The sequence below is a fragment of the Patella vulgata genome, chromosome 2, assembly GCF_932274485.2.
Source record: "Patella vulgata chromosome 2, xgPatVulg1.2, whole genome shotgun sequence".
In the NCBI taxonomy this organism is placed as follows: domain Eukaryota; kingdom Metazoa; phylum Mollusca; class Gastropoda; family Patellidae; genus Patella; species Patella vulgata.
The window spans coordinates 12,651,413-12,675,498 of NC_065880.2; the positions used below are offsets into that span (position 1 = coordinate 12,651,413).

At 34.4% G+C, this 24,086-nt stretch overlaps 1 protein-coding gene across 7 annotated transcripts in view; it reads right to left on the bottom strand.

Moving 5' to 3' along the window:
* Window positions 1-594: 594 nt before the first annotated feature.
* Window positions 595-24,086, bottom strand: part of LOC126812039 (four and a half LIM domains protein 2) — a 95,489-nt gene continuing 71,997 nt past the window's right edge. For 6 of the 7 annotated variants that reach the window (XM_050538207.2, XM_050538208.2, XM_050538204.2 and 3 more), the window contains 5 exons: window positions 14,291-14,491; window positions 5,667-5,841; window positions 4,111-4,280; window positions 3,407-3,593; window positions 595-2,225 (listed from right to left, as the gene is read on the bottom strand). In XM_050538207.2, the coding sequence (XP_050394164.1) occupies window positions 2,077-2,225; window positions 3,407-3,593; window positions 4,111-4,280; window positions 5,667-5,841; window positions 14,291-14,491 (882 nt within the window). In that variant the 3' untranslated portion in view covers window positions 595-2,076. Of the gene's footprint in view, window positions 2,226-3,406; window positions 3,594-4,110; window positions 4,281-5,666; window positions 5,842-14,290; window positions 14,492-20,119; window positions 20,405-24,086 lie in introns of those variants that run through there. The other variant, XM_050538209.2, reaches the window with a different exon arrangement.

A 24,086-nucleotide genomic window follows, 5' to 3' on the forward strand; every position in this document is an offset into this window, starting at 1 on the left:
AGCTACAAATGATCTCATAAGTAGGGCCTATATGCTACCAAATGTTACATCCTGGGATTCAGTTTTCTTTTCTCCAGAAATAAGACTGGGCAAATATTCCTTGTTATTCTGTAGAAACCTGGCTTCATTCTAGTTTTGAGCTACCATGACCCATGACCCCACCCTCCCATAATCATGGAGATTCCTGCTCTTACTGAGAGAGAGAGAGAGAGAGAGAGAGAGAGTTTAACCTCCACTCACACAAACTAGGTCATTTTGGGACTAACACATGGTTCAATTTTATTTCAACAATTCCATTGGCGTATGGCGTAGGGGTCTTTAGCAGTGGGGGGAAACACAAGTGAAAGAAATGAAATGGGGTTTATTGTCCTACTGTTCTGCTCTGACTGCACTAATGAAGGCGGGCATACACCAACTGTGTGCAATGAGGGAAATTTTGCCTAGGCAACGGCACCATGGCCTAGTCTTATATCAAATTCCAACTGCCAAGGGATCTTTTACGTGCACACCAATGTATACACAGGGGCCTCGGGTTTTTTGTCCCATCCAACCGACAATACTGACAAGTGACAATGTACATAATACAAAAAGTCATTTAGTGGAGGGTAATTTATATTCTCTGAACAATGACATTTACATAATAATAAATATAGATTGCTGTAGAAGCACTTCATTGGTTTTTATTAATAGCTAAGTAGAAATGTAAAAGATTACAATAATATTTTGTTTCACATAGCTTACAATGTATCTATTGACCGGGTGAGATGGGGAAGTGACAAAATGGATTGGTCAAATCTGTGTTAGCCCATCCTCACCTTGTACACTTTTATTATTACAAATAAACAAAATAATTACAAGACACATGCTTGCTGGGATATATGGCTTTCTTCCTTACACTCTCTTCGTGTGTATCATAGCTCTAGATGCATATCTCTGCTCACTTGGCAAACCTCAGCAGATACCAGTACCCTACATCTAGCCTCGACTGTATGACAAAGTCCCCCATTGGAATTACTTTCCAGTTCCCGGATTACCAACACGGCAACAGCGTTGCCCATGACAACGCCTTTGAAGAAAGTTTTATCATACAAATATTTCAAAGTCTGAAGCTGTCTTTCTTTCAAGTTTATCCGATTTTCTTCAAACAAGGACAACTTTGCACTGAAAATTCTAAACACGCTTCGAACGATGCACTTTTGATAACTTCTTTTTAAAAGCCGCAAGTTTTCCTAATAAGTAAACCGGTGCCGCATCGCAATTGTATCGGCATAGGTATATATCACCTACCGTCATACAGTCGAGGCTAGATGTAGAGTAACGGAATCTGCCGAGGTTTGCAGAGTGATCTCTGCTAAGAAGATCATCTTCATGCATATTCATACTTTCTCATGCGCTTATGCACATGTGGGTTATTAAAGAAATTACAAATATCAATTAAACCCCAAAAATGACATTATTTAATGCCTTGTTTGACTGTTATCGCTTTTCAGATCACTATTCTGATTCTTTCATCCAATCAAATGCTAAAATATTTATTATTAGTGTTTATAATCACAGGTTTATGATGGCCCAGGGCTTTTTACAGACACAAATTATAGACCGCCTAAAAGTCTTGCCCTGTTCAATATGTTAAAATTTAAAAACAATAAAAGATAAATAAAAAAGCATTCACGACTGTTCATAATATTAAAAGTTTTGTTTTAAATATATTAACATTTTATGCTTATATCTATATTGAATTATACAATATGAAGCTTTGATATTAAGAGGTTTTTGTTTGAAATATACGGTCCACATGTAACTGTGTGTATACAAAAACCTTGTAAATATTCATTAATTTTATATATTATCTATACATATTTCATTCATTTTTTTTTTTTTTTTTTAGCAGAATGAACATCTTTCTTTCAACTAGATATATATGTAGCCCGTCTGCTTTACAAGTCCATTTCAAAATATTTCACTACAGGATTATCTCCCCTTTCTAGTCGAATCTTTCACAATAGCTAACACAATCTAACTAAAATAAGTACACATTTCATACATAAATTAAAGCTACATTATACATAAGTACATTTAACTGCGACCACACTCAGGACAGAGGATAGATTCTCCGTTCATCAAAAATCCACGGCCGACCATTGATCCGCTACATTTAGCGCAGTTGAAACACTCACTATGCCAGTGACGTTCTTCAAACGAAATGAATTTAGTACCACCAATACCTGTAAAGAGAGATATTATAAATAAATTTAAAATGCAGATATTATGTCATCCTTTGATCTTGGCGTACTATTATTTCAAATAATGGCACAGGCTACGTGCCAAATGTACATTATTTATACGAGTTGAAATATTGGACCCGCGTGACATATTTCATTGAAATGCACGTGCTGGATAGTGTCTGTATTTCAAGTTGTTTAATGGTCTCGTGCAAGACCATGTGTAATGTATAGATATAGCACTCATGCAATATCAATATATTACTTAATGTCTCGCCCTCGACCATTAAACTACACTTTTAAATGATGATCAGTTCGAACATAAATTGTTGTAGATCTACACATGAGCTAGGGTGAAAGATACAGCTGTTTCTCTTTGCTCTATATCGGGTGTGAGTCAAGAGTCAAGTGAGTACTTCCGTGTTAACCAAGTCAAGTAGACAAGAGGAACTTCATATCAACATTTTTGTGTCTGTCTGACAACTTTGTTTATGATCCTTATTGTGTTAGATAGAATAACAATAAGTCTCATTATATGAGGAATATCCAGATTCAGGTCTAAGTATTAAGCCCACCTGCAGATTTCATCAAGACCGTGAGATGTGAATAGGGTTAGGGCTATTTTAGTGTTAGCATAGCTCTGTTTACATCTCATGACCTTGACGAAATCTGCAGGTGCACTTATTATTTAGGCCTAACCAATATCCAGTCCTAAATCCAAAATTGTTTCCAATCACACTGTAAATTACCAATCTATTTAAAATTGGATTACAATTTTGTTTGCTTAATTTATCAGATTTTTATAACACATGGTAATCTAAACCCACTTTTTATTGATGTTGTGTTCCTCCAGGCAATAACCCATTTTAAAATGCTCATAATTCATGAGTCACAACCATGTATCACAACACAGACAAGTTATCAGTAAATAAGTTCATATGATATGATTGTCTAAGAAAATATGTCACATTTGTGGAATAAAATGTCAATATCGACCAATTTGTCATGGAAGCCAAAAATTACACAATCCATTTCAAAATGACATTTTGAACAAGAATCTTTTTTTTCAATCCTTTCCCATATTTTTTAGCCAAAATTAATAGTTATGTGGCTTGTTGTTTAGTGGACATTTAACTACTCATCCAGAAGCAAGATAATATTTAACAAATTAAGAGTAAACCTACCAGTAATGGGTTTGGTACATTGGCAACATCTTTTAGCAAAGAGTTCACCATAGCAGTCAGCACAATAGGGTTTCTCTTCTTTGGAGGTAAATTTCTCTCCAGACAATAGTTTACTACAGTTAGTGCAAGTAAAACAATCTTTATGAAATGGTGTATTTTTATAAGTTACTCCACCTTTATTAATAACCTGAAAAAAGAAATAAAGAGAAAATGTTGATTGAAGTATTCTGCTCAATTGCCCTGGTGGTCAAGCCATGAATTCCCACCAAGAGCATTGAAAACTGAAGCTTCATTTCTATGGCAGGAACAGCTAATCCCCATGCAAAAGCATCAATTTTTTTTAACTATTGACTGATGCATTCTGCACAATTGCCCTGGTGGTCAAGTCATGAATTCCCACAAAGTGGATGGAAAATTGAAGCTTCATTTCTATGGCAGGTACAGCTAATATATCCCTTTGCAAAAGCATCATTTTTTTCAACTCGCCAAATTTGATCGCCTGAACATTTCATTAAATCAGCATTATGGAAGATTAGATAAAGAGCTGACAGTTCTCACTATAATAGTTAAAAAAATAGATAGTGTAAAGGGAACATGTTGAAAATTTCAGTAAAATTACTTCACTCAGCGATACAATTATAGTACCTTTGTTACGATTAAGTATTTTTATTATCCCTTAATTAAGAAAAAATAGAGTTACATACACTGCTGCATTTAGTACATCTTTGGGCGAAATTTTCTTCATAACAGGGAACACAGATAACCTTTTCATCTCTAGGTATAAAGCTTTTATTACTGATAGCTTGGTTACAAACAGTACAGGTGAAACATTGTTCATGCCATTGTTTACCCTTATATTCAAACTTCTTCATTCCTGTTAAATATACAACAATACTGGTAATACAATTAAAACTTTAATGTAATTCTGTGGTGTGCAATCAAGTAATTCCAAATCATCCATTTCAGGGGTCTACTAATCAGGGAGTAAATTTTTAAAAAAGAATTTGAAATTACTTAAAGAAGCTAAATTGCTACTCTTTGGCACCCAGACGTGGACACAAATGGGTCGCAACGCACATAATAATGTAATATGAATTATATAAACCGATTTACATTCAAATCATCCATTTCAGGGGTCTACTAATCAGGGAGTAAATTTTTAAAAAAGAATTTGAAATTACTTAAAGAAGCTAAATTGCTACTTTTTGGCACCCAGACGTGGACACAAATGGGTCGCAACGCACATAATAATGTAATATGAATTATATAAACCGATTTACATTCAATCATTTTTACCCAATTATGTTTGGCAAAATGGCAGTCTTTGGTGTCTGGTTATTTCAGTCTACACCGGAAATATTCTCCTACATGGGATATGTTTAGCCTCATTCATCGAGTCACTTCATTCAAATGGCGCATGAAAGCATTCTGGCACGTAATTCGTGTGCCAATATTAAAATTTTCATTTTGTCTTAAATGTTGGATATCAGAAGTCGATCTTTTCACGGGATGGACCAATAAGTTGTGTTTGCAATGTCGAGGACTGTGGATGATATTGAGTTAACTACTTGGCTCCTTTATTTTAAATAAAAGTCTTATCTGTTTGTTTTTTTATTTAAATGTCTGCATTACTCATATTACTGAGTACTAGAAACTATACTTGAGTCTATGCAATCAATGTGTTGGCTCTGGGTATGACTAAACATCTGCACACCGTACTGAAGATATATATATATCATCCTTAGACCCCTCCATATACTATTAATGTAGAATCCCAAATCAATTCGCTTGTCAATTCTCTTTCCGGTTTCCCATTTGACTTGCTTATTTCCAGTAGTTTATGTTTGATTGTAACTGGCTTTTTAATATTTATCCATTTGTTTGTTCACATTTTAATTATTGTTAATAATCTAGTCAATTGAAATTAGCATGTCCCAAATCAATTCGCTTGTCAATTCTCTTTATGCTTTCCCTTTTGACTTATTTATTTCGAGTAGTTTATGTTTGAATGTAACTGGCTTTTTAATATTTATCCATTTTCTTGTTCACATTTTAATGATCGTTAATAATCTAGTCAATTGAAAAGTACCTTAATTAGCATGTGCCAAAACACATTTCATTCACTTGTTTAAACCGTGAAGAGAAATAAATTGCTTTATTTATTTTCTTGCTATAAGTCTATGATATGGAAATTCTAGTTTCTCCACAAAGGCTATTCAAGACTGACTTTTAGTATTAGAGCAAAGCATCAAAGTTATACCTCCTCTGAATGGATCATTACATCCGTCACATCGAGCAGCAAAAATATTGTCATGGCAATCTGAGCAGTAAATTTTCTCATTCTTGGGAGCAAAGGGTTGATCTACCAATGACTTCTGACATTCACTACACTTGAAACAAAATTCATGCCAATGTCTCTCCTTGTAAGATAAATCCTGAAATAACAAAAGAATAATTCCATGGTTTTATTTGTCGGAGAGGTTTCTTGTTATAATTATTCAAGTGAAATCATGATTTGTTTCACATAGGTAGAAATCTGATTATTACACCCCTATGAAGAAAATAATAATGAGGTATTAAACAAAAAATCACACTCATGTTCTTTAACTAGCCTGGGGTCGAAACCCATGACCAGCATAGATAGCAGAACATGTAGAGAGAGAGAGAGAGAGAGAGAGAGAGAGAGGGTTTAACCTCCACTGACATAAACTAGGTCATATGGTTCAATTTTATTTCAATAATTCGCTTGCGCATAGGAGCCAGAGAAAACCCACGAGGTTGGACAGACATACCTACTCCTTGTCATGTACAAGAAGAGAATCAAAACCACGCCATTTGACTCAATGACAGACCTTATGATGCAACACACACACTTAACCAAATGGACATCCCCCTCAGACCATGCAGAAAGTACATTTATATTCTCATCTCAAATTACAATGTAAAATCTCTTTAAAATAATGTGGATCTATAGACAAATATCTCCCCTTATTTCAAGCCTTTAGCATATTGATACAAATATTCCCCTTTATTTCAAGCCTTTAGCATACTGATACCAAATAAGCTTTTTTATATAAAATCCTCTGATTTGTTCACCACTGAGAAAATGAACTGTAACCACAAAGGTATGTGCTGAATTCCAAATCTGCAAGTTTATGTAGCACAAAAACTGCAGAAAAAATTTAATATAAAGTTACATAATGATTTCACAAGAGAGAACATTCTGGTAAAATATCCTTACTTAGTGTGTCAAATCTTGTATATTTTGAAATTAATTCAATGTAAAGTGAGATAATGAGTTTTCACTAAATAATATCCTAAATTATTGAATTCTGTATAAATTGTTGTATATTTTTAAATTAATTTAATGTAAAGTTAGATAATGACTTTTCAAGAAAGAATATCCTAATAATAGAATTCTAGTGAAAAACATCCTTACTTAGTGTATAAATTGTTGTATGTTTTTAAACTAATTTAATGTAAAGTTAGATAATGAGTTTTCAAGAAATAATATCCTAATTTATCGAGTTCTGGTGAAAAATATCCTTACTTAGAGCATAGATTGTTGTATATTTTTTAATTAATTTAAAGTTAGATAATTAGTTTTCAAGAAAGAACATCCTAATTATAGAATTCTGGTGAAAAATATCCTTACTTAGCACATAGATTGTTGCATATTTTTTAAATTAATTAAAATTTCATGAAAATGTCTGTAAAAATATTCTCCATTGGAAATGAAATTTTGTTTAATGGCACATCGGCTCCAACCGGACTATAATGCGCCAAACATAATTCTCCAGTGGAATTACAATACCTCATTTAAAATAATTCACAAAGATACATGAATCTACCTGGGGTGGAATTATCATCATTATCTACATGATGATAAATATTGCATAGCAATGATAGACAGGTGCTTAACCTAATATGGACGTCTGATATGGCCTTGTTAGCCTGTCTGACTAAGAATCTAGTTATTTCCAATGGCTATAGGCTTTCCTTCTACTGTTTCACATGTTTCACGGCGCTATCTACTAGTATAAATTATACTCTAATGAATTATTACCCCGAATTTATCTATACTTAAACTATCCCATAGATAACTTTTCACAAGGTTAATCTGACCCGAGCTCCCGTGTTTTGTGAGTAAAAAGATAATTTAACATTCAAATTATATGTACATATGCGCGATCAGCGGAAAGTAAATACACTGTTGTTACATATAACTGAACTTTGCATCATTTCCACAGTATCCATTTTCTATCTGATTATAATAACCAGTATACCATAACTAATTGATTATTAATAGCCAATATACCATAACTAATTAGTCGTATCTGTTGATGCCAGATACTAAAGTTACATATTTTTATTTTGGTCTTCAATTCACCAGTTTTAAGTTTTTAGTTGCCTTTTATTCTGAAAGTTTACCATATCAAATTTATATGGTGCTTTTTACCATTGGTCATATAAATATAGATCTGGTTTTGCCAGTGTAGAGGAATTATTACATCTTGTTAAATATACTCTAAAAGTTACTAACACCTATGGATATATATATATTCTCTTTACTTTTTAGCTCCCCAGGTAAAATTTCCGCCATAACACACTGTATGGCATATGCCCGTCTTCATTAGCCCAGTCTGAGCAGAACAGTTAAACCCCATTTCATTTTCATTTCCTTACTTTTTACATAATATTGAGGACATTAAGAAAACAAAGGGAAGTTTCACTTTGGCAAAATATTTCCATGACGGAAGTATATATTGTTTAAACGACATTTTAGTAACTGAATGAGAATAACACTTAACATGATTATATGGAACTTAAAAGTTTTATTTCTGGCAAAGTTTTGATGAGGATTCTCTTGTCTTTATCAAGCCATAATAACAATAACAATGCTTTATTATACAACTGCATGGTATATAGACGAGTATGGTAAAGCATACTATGTAGTTGTGTAATAAAGCACCACCATCATTATTTTTTTATTTTTTTTTTATTTTTTTTCCATCCACTTTATAATGTATTTAGCATGCTGACTGTAATGTATATTTTACACGCTGCCCGAAAAGGGTGTTTTATGTAATAAAATCTATCTATCTATCTTATCATTATCATTATTAAGCAATGGATTTTGCATGGTAAAAGTTTTTCCCATTTTTATTGAGTAATCCATTATAGCTATAATATCTGTTTGTTATGAAACATGTCCCCTATCTTCATTAGCCTTGGTACAGAACAACAGGATGACAAACCTCATTTCGGGGGGTTTGATGGCCGAAATGGTTATATCATAACTTCCATCATTGAGGCAACTTTTGTGGTTTCAATTCCCCAGTTGTACGTGACAAGGAGTAGGGTTGCCTTCCAACCTCATAGGTTTTCTCTGAGTCCTTCGGTTTCATCCCACTGCTAAGACCCTTACGTGCAAGCAAATTATTGAAATAAAATTGAAACATATGTTAGTCTTGAAATGACCTAGTTTGTGTTGAGTGGACTTCAACCCCCCCTCTCTCTCTTTCTCTCTCTCTCCCTCTCTCTCTCTCTCTGTCTCTCAACCCAAACAATATTCTAATCACAACCCAAACAATATTCTAATCACAAGAATAGAAAAAACATAATGCTGAGGTGCACTGGTAAATACATTCTCTCAGACTACTTACTTATAAAAATAATATTAAACCTAATTTGCTTCATTTTCTTGTAGATTTTATAACTTTTTTTTTAAAATTCTTATGTCTGGTAAGTTGATTTGTGAAGATTAGATTATAAATTGCTGTATCTTAGCACATGTTTTATGTAATTAACAGTAGGTCTATATATTCTTAGATGTTTTTTTGTTGTAAAGATCTGGATATTTTTGTTGGATTACTCTAGCAGTGCTAAGCCAAGAAGTCAAAGCTGGTTGTAGCCGTCAGCAAGAATATGAACCAAGTAACCCACACCTGCGATATCCCTTGGAGAAAACAAGAGAGGTAATTGTTTATCAATCAGCAAACAGTGTGGGCCAGCATAGGTCAGAAGATCTTTTCAAAGAAAGGTCTAACAATAGCTGAGTATATAGGATAAGATGAGACAAGTTATTTATTGTACCCAACACCCCATTTGGATAGCATACAAAACATTTTCATTACAATATCTCATAGTTATGTAGTCACAATACAATCATAGTATGCTTGAATGACATGACCTCCTTCATGCCTGTCTTTGTGTGGTTCAATAGTCTCAACATGTGCACTTTAGATCATAAGGTCTGTCATTGAGTGGGTAAGACGCTGACTCGCTAGCCTGAAGGTCGGGTGTTCGATCCCTGCATTGGCTGAGAAAGTTCATCCCGATTTTCCGGCGTGGTTTCCCCTTGTCAGTGATGCAGGACGGAGGGCCTGACAAGGACAGCTGTCTAGTCGTTTGGATGGGACGAAAAACCAAGGTCCTGTGTACACATTGGCGTGCACTAAAAGATCCCTTGGCAGTTGGAATTCAATATAAGAGTAGGCCGTAGCGCCGCTGCCCGGGCAAAATTTCCCTCATAGCACACTGTATGGTGTATGCCGTCTTCATTAGCCCAGGTTAGGAGCAGAACAGTAGGACGTTAAACCCCATTTCATTTCATTTCTTTCATTGAGTCGTGGTGTGGATTCGATCTCAAGCTTGTACAATCATAGTATGAGTAACAATATATGTTTGAATGACATGACCTCCTTCATGCCTGTCTGTAAGCTAGGTGGGGTGGTTCAATAGTCTTTACACACGCACTTTAGATCATAAAGTCTGTCATTGAGTCGTGGTGTGGATTCGAACCCAAGCTTGTATGTAACAAAGATTAGGATCAGGATCGTCTGCTGAACCTCATGAGATTTTTCTTTTCCAGTTTCCTCGCTTTGATAAAAGAACTCTACATTGAATTACTGTATTAAAATTGTACCATATCCATCCTGAATTGATCTTGTTTATGTCTGGTGGAGGTTAAACTCTCTCTCTCTCACCTCTCTCTCTCTCTCTCCACCATATATCATGATGAAGATTATAAAAAAACCCTAATAATTCAGTTTTATGTTTTGCAATATATTAACAATAATTATATATTATTATTGTTACAATTACTCCATTCTAAAATTAAGATGGAATTTTACCCAGGCAATTGCATATACTAGCAGATAATATTGTAAAATAAAGCTATTCTGTTAATTATTTTTGTGTGTGCTTAATTCTACCTATCCTGCTAATACATCAGACCATTAAATCAGAATTAATTGGAATTCTCCAAGTGAATTAAGCCAGACCGAAAAAATCTTTAAGTTTTTTATTTCTACATTGCTTCAATTTTGTTTATTATAGCCGAATAATCACCTCCCACCATTTTTAGTTGTATATTTAGTAAATTAGCTTGATGACAAACTGAACTTGGCCTTTAAACAGTATAACATATAGACATGTTATCTATTATATGATCATATATAATTATCTCTTAAACCTATAGCACAACATTATAATAATAAGTACATATATTGTAATAAACAATGTGATAGTAAGTACATATATTGTATAGTAATAAACAATATAAGTACATGTATTATATTATATAGTAAAAAAACAAATAAAATAATAAGTACATATTATATAGTAATAAACAATATAATAATAAGTACATATATCACATCATATCGTAATAAACAAATATAGTAATAAGTACATGTATTATATTATATAGTCAGAGAGAAAGAGAGAGTTTAACTTCCACTCAACACAAACAAGGTCATTTCGGGACTAACACATGGTTCAGTTTTATTTGAATAATTCGCTTGTGTGTAGGGGTCGCTAGCAGTGGGAGGAAACCCCAGGACCTGGAGAAAACCCATGAGGTGGAACAGGCAACACTACTACTTGTCACCTACAACCGGCTCCCCGAAAACAAAGTTTATTTACATCATATCTCACATTTGGTTTAATCTATCATGGGGAATCGTTTGATAATGTAGCAAAAGAGGGTTTGGATGGCCGAATGGTTAGCATATGCACGCTGCATCATAAGTTCTGTCATTGAGTCAGCTGGAGTGGTTTCGATTCCCCGGTTGTACATGGCAAGGAATAGGGTTGCCTGTCCAACTTCATGGGGTTTTTTTTTTGGTCCTCGGGTTTCCTATTACTGCTAAAGACCCCTATGTGCAAGTGAATTATTGAAATAAAATTGGATCATGTTAGTCCCAAAATGACCTAGTTTGTATCGAGTGGATGTTAAACCATCTCTCTCTCTCTCTCGATAGTAAATTACCAGTAATTAGTTAATGTGTTTTAAATATTTTATCAGTTGATATAACCTTGTCAATTACCCATGTAAAACTACTATAAGTGGTGGAGGATGATGATATGGGATGCTGGTTGAATGTTATATTGGCCCTATTACCATGTGTTATTGATTTCTAAATATGTTTTTGATTATTGAGCGGAAATAAAATTTATCTAATTTTTAATACCTTAGACACTACTTTTATATAATTAAGTGGTGTGTGTGCTAATACCAGACTTCCATTCAGACAAGAAAATATCAATTTATGATCTAATAAATGCTGACTGCATATTATTTCAATTGAAGAAACTTTTTACTTAAAGATTTCTAAATCAATTCAATTTCTAAGCATCACTGAAGCATATTGATAAAACAAATTATTATCTCATATTTTGGCTTAAAGATAGATTCCCGGGTACAAACTGGGTGATTTGATGATATATTTGGACTAAAAACATATTCAAACTAATTAATTTTGCTTCAAATCCTTCTCAAAACATTGTAATTGTCAGGGAATACCCTGGCTATAAAAAATCGATCAAAAGAGGTCATGTTTGTGTCACGTGACTTACCTCTGTCGGTACCTAGCAACGGGTGCGAATTTGGAGGAGAATTCATTGACGATGTTGTCTTTAATCGCTGACTATTTATTACAAATATCGAAGCCTAATTAAATTTTCGGATTATCTACAGCCCACGTTTTTTTTATCTCAGAAAGTGTTGTACGTCTAACTCTTCATAAAGTTTATCAATATGTACACCAAGCGCTCAATCTCCGCGTGCAACCTTCCACGTCACACATGCAGACACTCCTAATCGTCAGGCTGCGATTAGGGAAACTCTTACATTTTTGTCCTGTATGCTCTCCATGAGTGTTTTTCAGGGAATCCAGTATTTTTCTAGAAAGATTGGATATCTCTATTTTCCATATATACCAAAATTGCCATACTTTTATTGGAAATAAACACCTGATAAATACTTTTCTGGGAACGTATCCTTAACTGATAAAGGTATGTGAAAACTATGGTTATCTAATAAATGCTGACTGCATATTATTTCAATTGAAGAAACTTTATTTTTAAAGATTTCTAAGCATTGAACTGAAGCATATTGATAAAGCAAATTATTCTCTCATATTTTGGATACATTGGAATGCACGTAAAAGATCCCTTGGCAGTTGGAATTCCATATAAGAGTAGGCCATAGTGCTGCTGCCGGGGCAAAATTTCCCTCATAGCACACTGTATGGCATATGCCCGTCTTCATTAGCCCAGTGTAGGAGCAGAACAGTAGGACGTTAAACCCCATTTCATTTCATTTCTCATATTTTGGCTTAACTGATAAAGATATGTGAAAACTAAGGTTATTGAGCAGTAGTCTGTATTTAAGTGGTGAATTACTTATCTACCCTAATCTATTAGCCACACTTGGAGAGGATAATATTTCACCTTGATTGTATAGCTTCTGAAACAATTCTACAAACTGACACACAGTCTAGGTTCACATCTAGACCGTCTGTTGCCGTTTACTTTTCTCCAAATTTAGATTCTTACTCATCACATGAAACCTATCTCGTAAGCAGACGGTTTTGTTTGGAAATGAGGCATTTAAAATGTTTTAATTGAAAATTCTGCATGATTCACTGTTTGTTACGCTATTACACCTGTGTTTTTATTTTGGTTTTATCGTAATATAATGGGGCTACTGTTTGGGTATGATGTATGAAGTCAACAATGCATCACATTTAATTCCTGGTAGATTTAATGAAATATAACCCCACTAGAGCCCCATGCTCTCTGATCCCTCCTGTAAAAACATATGACTCAATATAACAAAAATTCTTAGCCACTCACAAATAACTAAGAAGTGGCATTTGATGTTCTCAAAATGCTGAGCGTAGGTTGAGTTTAGAATTTTGTTCAGAAATAATGTTGTAGGTGCAAGAGTAAAAGAATGCAAATTTTTCTCTGGGCTGTGGTCTATAATGGTAGCCATGGTGACTCAGTGATAACGACACTGGCTCATTAAACAGAAGGGGGGGGGGGGGGTGGATGGACGAATGGTTAGCATGTGCACGTTGTATCATAGGGTCTGTCATTGAGTCAACAGGCGTGGTTTCGATTCCCCGGTTGTATGTGACAAGGAGTAGGGTCGCCTGTCCAACCTTATGGGTTTTCTCTGGGTCCTCCGGTTTCCTCCCACTGCTAAAGACCCATACGTGCAAGCAAATTATTGAAATAAAATTAAACCATATGTTAGCCCTGAAATTACCTAGTTTGTGTCGAGTGGATGTTAAACCACATCTCTCTCGCTCCCAATTCTAGTGTTGGCCAAGAAAGTTCCTCAGATTTTCCATCAGGGTTTTCCATTATCAGTGCTGCATGACAGAGGGCCTGGCAAGAAACAGTGTCTAGTCGTTCGGATAGAACAAAAAACTGAGAACCCTTGCTAAGGCACTGCTGAACAAAGGAAGCTGTACAGTATTGTAAATGTAATCAATTATGAATGGGTAACCATTGGACGATTCACAATGGAAGATAGCAAAGAAATTGACATGGATGACGTCCAACTCTAAATGGACTACTTCAACTCACCTTAAAATCCGGTCCAATTGGTTTCGTACATTCTTCACAGTTACTAGCAAACAGTTGTTGATAACAGGGTATACAGTGAGGATGGTCATCTTTTAAGATATAACGACAAGCAATCAGTTTCTTTTCACAGTTATGACATGCCAAATGGTCCTTATGGTAGTTTTGATCCATGGCGGTGGTGTACTCACCAGAAAATATCAACTGAAACAGAAACAAAAAACATTTTACTACATTGTTATATCAAATCATCCAAAAATATTAAAGATGCACTATGTAAGATTAGATAAAGGGCTGGCTGTTCTTGCTATAATAGCTCAAAAATAGATAATGTAAAATGAAAATATTGAAAATTTAAATCAAATTACTTTATTCTGAGTGAAGTTATCAGTGTTTGTAGTTTTGACAAGATATAGCGTAGATTCTTCATTATTGTAGCATTGCTACTTCACAATCAAGTCTTGATTATCCATTTTATTGTTAAATTTGTAAATCTCGTGAGTATTCTAATCCATTTGAATGTCGGTCATCTGATGGTCTAGAGAGTTGGTTATAGGCTTGTCATATGAATAAATGTCTAAATAACAGTTTATATAACATTTATATAACAGTCAATAGGCAGATTTAGCTCTTACATAATGCATCTTAAACTGACATTAGAAGACAAATATGGTTTTATAATATTTTCATTATCATAATCTCTATTGTAACATTCTTAAGTGTGAATCTTGCGTTTTGATTGGTCAATTAGACACTGTCAATTGGACAATAACACCCCTCTGTTTTAGTAATTTCTTTTAAAATGCTAAAATAGCTTATTACAATGTCGATAAACACTTCCTGTTTCGTATTTAGAGGGGTGTTATTGTCCAATAGACATGTCCTGAGATTTTACACTAGAACCCGCGACGCTAACGCATCTTGGGTCCTAATGATCTCAGAACATGTCTATTGGACAATAACACCCCTCGAAATGCGAAACCGGAAGTGTTTATCTCCTAAATCATGCCTGGAAAGTACTTTTGCAAATGTCTAACCAAATACAGATCTATATTTCGTTTTGTTTTTTATACTTTTAATGGCCTACACGAAGATCGTTTGTAGCGATAGGTCGCGTCAGAGGTCATACGAGCAGCTTTTGATTAACCAATCAGCATTTATGTTACTAGTGGATTACACACAGTTCCGTGTAAAACACGCCTAAAGCTCGCCGTAACAGACCGTTTCATTGGCTAATCCCTCACACCATTCAGAACACATCAATGATAACAACTCTTCCAGATACTAGTGTAGCAAAGACAAGTAAAACGAAATTTTGAACTATAAAAACGAAACGAAATAAGATCTGTGTTTTAATCAGATTGATCAATAAAATCACAGAAAAGGGACATGTGCCTAAAAAAGTCTGAATTTGTGCCTGATAATGTCTGTGACAGGTGCCTTATCTCCAGGCATGCTTCCAATGTAATAATAACAAATAAACATGTATCAAATGTTCATTTTCATATCATCTTTCAGTAAATTTCAGAAATATAACTATAAAATATAACTATTTCCTAACCTTGAAAGATTCTCATGATAGCAACAGAATAAATGGAATAAGTACGAATTATATGGAATCATTTGTCATGGTTTATCATCAATTTTCTGATGTGATTCTAATAAATCAACATGCATGCATCCATAAAAGTCTTATTTATTACATATACTCATTCTTGATTTCTCTCAATGGGGAAATGGCTGGAGTTTTATTGTATATAGACTTCTAAACTTATTTAAGTATCATCAGACAGACAGTCATAATATTTTATTTGTTTGCCCTGTAGACATGTTTCCGCAAGACCAGTGGTATTTATCAGAATCATTTTCATGCTTAACCAAGCAGTTTCCAATAGAAAGTTTGGAGTTTTACAAATTACATAATTTTGTCTCCAATTCTCATGTTGCAAGATCAATAAAGTTATTTGGTTGTTAATTATAATTTATCATAATTTTTGGCTTTCCAGAATCATAATTGTGCTATAACCATGTTATGCCAACCTATCAACACATCAATTGTTAGCTGAATTATCTTTAACAGGGGGGCTGAAAAAGTAGGTCTAAAATCAAACCATATGTAAGTACCGAAAAGACCTAGTTTGTGTCGAGTGGGCGTTAAACCTCAACCCTCTCTCTCTCTCTCATTATATGATATCTGATATTAGAGTAATCTAATGTAAAATTCTCTGTTTCTTTTCTTTTTATCTTTGTCAAAGGTTTTTCCTAATCATTATAAACAGACTGTTCATCCTTTCTGTCACACAGGGGTTACGGTGGCTAAGTGGGTGAGACGCTGGCTCGCTAGCCTGGAGGTCAGGTGTTCGATCCCTGCATTGGCTGAGAAAGTTCATCCAGATTTTCCGGCGTGGTTCCCCCTGGTCAGTGATGCAGGATGAAGGGCCCGACAAAGACAGCTGTCTAGTCGTTCAGATGGGACAAAAAACCGAGGTCCCGTGTACACATTGGCATGCATGTAAAAGATCCCTTGACAGTTGGAATTCGATATAAGAGAAGGCTGTAGTGCCGCCATCCTGGCAAAATTTCTCCCTCATAGCACACTGTATGGCAGTCTTCATTAGCCCAGTTCGGAGCAGAACAGTAGGACGTTAAATCCCATTTCATTTTCTGTCATAATGATGGTACAATAGAACAGTATGAATATTGTTGCCAATAAGATAGTAATCAGACATAAGTAGGTGTAATATATATGGTAAACAAGCCACTTAATGAGAACAGGTAGAATAGGATCTAATCAAATTATATTCTACAGCCAGATAATACGCCCAAATCTCACTTTAATTGCCGACTTAATGATGGTGTTCACACCATGGTGGTTTGTTTACTTTAAACGTTTTTCTGGTCAGTAAATCCCACATACGCTCTTAATGTACACTTATGTAGATATATCCTTGTGGCTTAATCAAACATCACTCAGACTGACCCGATAAATAAAAATAAGTCCCCTTCAACCTCCCATTTTATACACCTGGATTTGTCAAAGGTGATGTTGATTTTTACCTGTCCTTGTATACCATTTGCTTATATTACATTTCTTCCATCCAACTATCAACTTTTATTGTTAAGGTCAAATAAAGAGATTTTGACCCTCTTAACACTCAAGTGGACATGACCAACATTTGAAATGTCACGAACAATTATCACCAACTTTCCAAACTTTACACAACTTTATCCAATTATACCGAAAAACATATTTTTTCTTATTTGAAGATAAAATGAAAAGAAGGTTGTGAAAGATCATCCTGACACGAGTAAATACAAAGATAGGTTGTCAGGCAATAAAACATACGCCCACAGACCAACAATCTGATTAAAACACAGATCCTATTTCGTTTTGTTTTTTATAGTTCAAAATTTTGTTTTACTCGTCTTTACTACACTAGGATCTGGAAGAGTTCTTATCATTGACGTGTTCTGGATGATGTGAGGGATTAGCCAATGAAACTGTCTGTTACAACGAGCTTTGGGAGTGATGTGCACGGAACTGTGGGTAATCCACAAGAAACATCAATGCTGATTGGTTAACAAATGTCCGACGTAATCGGGTCAAAAGCTGCCCGTTTGAACCCTGACGTAAACCCCCACTATAACTTGTGAGATCTTCATGTAGTGTAGGCCTTCGAATGTATAAAAAAACAAAACGAAATATAGATCTGTTAATCAGATTGACAGACCAATGGGTCTCCTTATACTTTTTTTGAGAAAGAAAAAAAAAAACACTGAAGAGATAATTAACAATCGAAAATAATTTTTGGAAAACACATTAAAAGCCACATTTTCATTATTTGTGTGGCTCAGTGATAAGTGCGTTGGCTCGTCAACCTGGAGGTCCTGTGTTCGATCCCAGCGTTGCCAGAGAAAGTTCATCAGGATTTTCTGGCATGGTTCCTCTTTGTCAGTGGTGCAGAACCTGAGGGCCTGGCATGGGATAACGTACAGTCGTTCGGATCGGACATTTTGAATTTGATATGAGAGTAGGCTATAGCGCCGCTGTCTGGGCAAAATTCCCCTCATAGCACACTGTATGGCATACACCCATCTTCAATAACCCAGTCGGACGTTAAACCCCAATTCTTTTCATTGTTTCAATAATGAATATATACCATGATGAAGAAATAATAATTGGCACCTTTCTCATGGGGAGGGGGCAGGGACGTTGTATCATAAGGTCTGTCATTGAGTCAACTGACATGGTTTTGATTCCCTGGTTGTACATGACAAGGAATGGGGTCACCTGTCCAACCTTATGGGTTTTCTCCCACTGCTAAAGACCCATACACGCAAGCGAATTATTGAAATAAAATTGAACCATACATGTTAGTCCCAAAATGACCTAGTTTGTGTCAAGTGGGTGTTAATCTCTCTCTCTCTCTCTCTCTCTCTCTCTCTCTCTCATGCTTGTACACATACCTATATATCTTCCAAAAACTAAAAAGATGTAAGAATTAAGATGTCAAGGCTTGGTGTATTTAAAAATCAGTAAAATATGGCCTTTAAATTATCTAAATATGAAATAAAACGTAGGTAAAGGTGTGTAATCTATTATGATAAGATGCAATATGTTCTTAGTAGGGGTAGACTATTTTATTAATGTACAATTATTTGACAGACCAATCCTTTACAAACCTATTTATTTCATACAATCCACCAGGAAACGATTTCTAACTAACTTAATTAAATACTTGAAAATATTTCTCAAATAAACAAACATTATTTAATCAGCATTATTCATGTATATTATTATTCCATGTAAAATATATTTTTGTATACATGTATATTGATGTATGTGAATGTTTTGTATACTGTTCTTAATGGACGTAATATGCAAATAAAACGTTGAAGTTGAAGTATTAGATAAATATAATGCAACATTCAAGCCACGTACATGCAATAATTACTTAATCCAATTGTCTAGCAGCTTAAAGATGTATTATGTAAGACTTAGATAAAGAGCTGGCCGTTCCTGCAAAAATAGTTCAAAAATAGATAATGACTATATTGAAAATTTCAGTCAAATTACTTTATTCTGTGGGAGGTTACGACAAAATGTAGCAAGTCTTGATAATCTATTTCATTGTTAAACATTTAAATGGCTTTTACGTTCTAATCTACTTAAAATCAGTCATCCAATGGTCCAGAGAGTTGATTAAAGGCTTGTCATGTTAATAAATGTTTAAAGAATAATTTATATAACATTTGAAGCTAGAAAAAAAATCTGCAATAGGCATATTTAGCTCTTACATAATGTATCTTTAATGCGACTATGTTAAAATAAAGTAAACAACTTGGCATTCTTTTTGCCAGCCAATTTTATCACCTTATTCAACAAACTACACACTTTTCTTAGTTTGTCAATATATTAGTCAATTCCAAACTAGTTTAATCACACATCTTTCCCAAGAAGTGTCACCTACAGGGTGTTATTTTAAATTTCCTTAAATCAGACATAAACACTTCTATTCCACTGCCTTGGTCAATTTCCCCCTAAATATCTAAAGAAAGTTGGTTAGAACCTAACTTTGTAAGTCATCTTGAAAACATTAGTTGATCAACATAAATATTGTCATATGTCAAATCATGTATGTAATAGACCATATTCACTTTTCAAAAAAACTTTACATTAGTTTATCAATAAATAATTCCTATCTCTATATGATAGTCGTCAATTGCTTTATATATAATTAAGTTAGATAAACTTCTGTTGGATAATCCTCTAACTTTCACTAGCTGTAAAGCCAGAAACTGATGTTGAAATGATAAAACTACAAAACCAACCTCTGATGGATCTTCCATGATTAATCCTCAATTTGTCACTCTTAATATAAATCCATACACAGATAAAACTTAGAAACTTTTACTTGGCTTGAGTATACTAAAGTAGGTTTTTATGTCTTACAAATGAATCAACTTATGATATGTGACTCAAAATATAAAATAGGAGTTGAACAAAAGGATCTTCAACAGTGTAGGCTTGTCAGGCTTTTAACTACACTCCTTGTATCACCAAGTCTACATAGCAAACAGTGAAGTCTAACTTTGCAGCCGATGTGAGCTTACAAACCAAGAGGAGAGGAAGGAAGGATAGCTTCATTTGCATGTCCTGTATATTGAGACCCAGCCCATCTTTTAAATCTAATTGGCTAACTTTCCGATGAAAATCTCCTTCTATCTTTGCACTACCCTTGTGGTGTGAAGAAAGCCAAACAAACTGGGGTATATATATAAATGTATAGAGCTGATATAGCAAGTTTTATGAGTTGCAAGAAATCCTATGATGCCCCCTTTATGTGGGATATTTAGATAAACTTTCTACATGTATGTATTCAATCATGGCCTTATTATAGGCATCAAGTGACAACAGTACATAACATTTATCACTCCATTATAATTATATAGTGATATAAAATTGGTTTATAGAACACCTACAACTTCGAGTATACATTAATCTCTGTGCACGTTTTAAAAACTAGCCTTGGTGGTCTGAAGCGCAGTGTTGGATTATCTTGTAGGCTATGTATTTAAGGGGGGACCAAAGGTCTTGTGAACTCTTGCAAGGTAACATCGTTTTAGTCTTCTTCTCCCCGGATGTACATGACAAGGAGTAGGGTCGCCTGTCTAACTTTGTGGGTTTTCTCTGGGTCCTCCGGATTCTTCACACTGCTAAAGACTCCTATATGCTCAAGCGAATAATTGAAATAAAATTGAACCATATGTTAGTCCCAAAATGACCTAGTTTTTGTCAAGTGGGTGTTAAACCACACCTCTCTCTCTCTCTCTCAAGACTAGCCTGGTGGTCTGAAGTGCAGTGGTGGATAATTTTTTGGTCCATCTCAACAACTAGACATTTATTTGACCAGTTTAAATAAAAGAATCTTATTAAGCCATAAAATTATTGAAGTTATCATAATATACCATATCATATATAATAAATATATCAGCTTAATCATTCCTGTCACTTAAAAACCCCAGGTCTAGACTAAACCTCCTTCAAATAGTAACACCACACTGGTGTATGTAACTTCACACCAGCCCTGTATTCTCGTGTACATGTGAACTGTATCTTGTGCTAACCGTATATTAAGTCAACACACAAGTAATTTTAACATGAAGAACATAGTTCCAAGTATTCCTGCAATATATCATCATGAATATGTAACCTCGAGAACTATAGTATATATCTGAACAGATGGTGAACAATATTTTCATGTCTGAATCATTTCTGGGTAGATTTAATATATATAATGACAAAATGTGAAGATGTTATCTCGACATGTTATACTTAATAATGAGTAAAATTACACTCAAGTTATGTATTAATATTGGAATTCTAATCTTAAACATAAATATTTCTCTTCTAGTAATAACTGCCTGGTAGATACAGGCATGTATATTGCATTACAGAAATATTTTACCATAAATAACCAATCAAATCCCCATTCTAAATATTCTTTTCTATAATCCGTGCAGTCACCTCAACTGGGGGAGGTATGACAAACACTATCACCCCATCCTTCCCCATAAACCTCCATTGCGCAATTTGATTTCAGTCACAGAATTTTTTAAAACGATTTTATTTAACATCTGACAAGTTTTATCACTGTATTATGTATTATAATGTGTGTAATCAGGCTTGGTCCACCGATATATTAAAAAACTCATATGAATATTGTGTATAACCCTAATGTCAGTATCAAATGTCTCAATGGCAGCTGTCCTGGGAAACAGAACCGTACAGATCGCTGAGATGTAAATAAGGTTAGGGCACGTGATTGTTGGCGAATTTATAGGTTAGGGTTAGGATAAACATTGTGGCTAGGTCCAGAATTCAGGTTAGGGTTAGCGCTAGCCCTCTTTATATCTCGTGACCTACCATGAAAAATGGAGCTGGCCTTATCATTTAGAGAGAGAGAGAGAAATGGGGTTTAATGTCCACTTGACACAAACTAGGTCATTTCGGGACTAACACATGGTTTAATTTTATTTCAATAATTTGCTTGAGCGTAGGGGCCTTTAGCAGTGGGAGGAAACCGGAGGACCCGGAGAAAACCCACAAGGTCTTATCATTTAGCACATATAACCATACTGGTACACTTAAAGTATTTCCTTTTATTACTATCAGCCTGTTGGTCTACTACACATACATCAACATTAAACAAGTTTCTATCTGAATGAATCTACCTATGGATATATCGTATATATACAACAGTATTTACTATAGGTTTATATACATGTACTTATATAACCTCATATATACCATACCTATATTAGACAACACGCTTTCTATTATATAGAGATCAAAGTGTGATGGCCAACCACATCTCAATGTACCAGTACATTAAATGGTCTGATTGAACTCAATACGGGCATTTAATCCTTCCATTCAAAAAAATATTTGTATCAGATGTATGAGATATCTTCGCTTTCATTCAATTTCTCAAATACAAAATTATCCAATGTTGATTAAATGGTACATGAATAATATTCTGCTTAATTTAATAATTTTTAAAGAATATTTGAACTAAATATTGGTGAAATGGCGATTCTACCTGACTGAGTATCTCTGAATGTCTGTTATACTTCATACAATATTTCAGTTGGTTAAAATGATTCAAGCATGAATTCAGTTTGTGAAGAGAAATTAAAATAATGATAGAGAAATTTTGGGACTGTCCTAAATGACCATTAAAAAGCATCACTTATAGGACTGATCCAATAGTTTTATCAATGGTGACGAGACGAATGTCGCTAAACCAAGTGATCTGAATAATTTTTAGACTTTGCAAACTACGACCATATAAATATCATCATAAAATTCCCATTTTTACTTCTACTGGAAGGAATCTGTTGATTGTTATTTTCATAAAAAAGTATTCCGACATTAGCTCAAAAAATGGCAGAGGAGAACTTACAGTGCCAGGTAGAGGTTTGGTGATTGTATGCCACCAAGACTTAATAGAGCTTAGTACTTAGAAATGTGAGAAAGACGACATCTTAAATGTATATAATCAAATAGATGCAATACTGTTTGTCTTGTTGATATAATGGTCATATTGTTATAATTTTATGTACATGTTTATATTGTATGCTGTCCTCAATGGATGTTTCGATACAATAAAATCTTGTCTTATCTTGTCTTATCTTAATAGATGAAATAAATTTTTTATTCAAAATAAGCAGGGCAGTCTGTAGTAACGCAATAATTTCAAATATTACAAGATACATTATGGGAGATTCGATAACGAGTTGGCAGTTCTCACTATAACAGTTAAAAACTAGATAATGTAAAGGGAATTTGCTGAAAATTTCATTCAAATTGATCCACTATGAAGCGAGAACTAAGCGATTGAAATTTTCGCCTAGCCTCGATCATCATACTGAAGTCAGTACGATAAACAGCATAGTCTCGATTATCCATTTAATCGTTAAATCGTGAAGGAAAGTTATGCAGTAAATCGGCTCATAATCCACTAAAGATCGCAGTCTAGCGATGCCATCTAGAGTTGATTATGGTCTGGATAGGTTAATTAATGTCTAATTAATAATTTAGATAACATTTCAGGCCTAAAGAAAGACCTGCAATAGACAGATTTAGCTCTAGCATAATGTATGTTTAAAAACGTAGTTCTAATTTTACTCTTTGATGGGATGCTCCAAAGAAATGATGCCCGAGGCTGTCGCTCCCTCTGCCCACATATCAGAACCTATTAGCTATAAGACACTCAAGGTGAAGAGGCCACCAGTG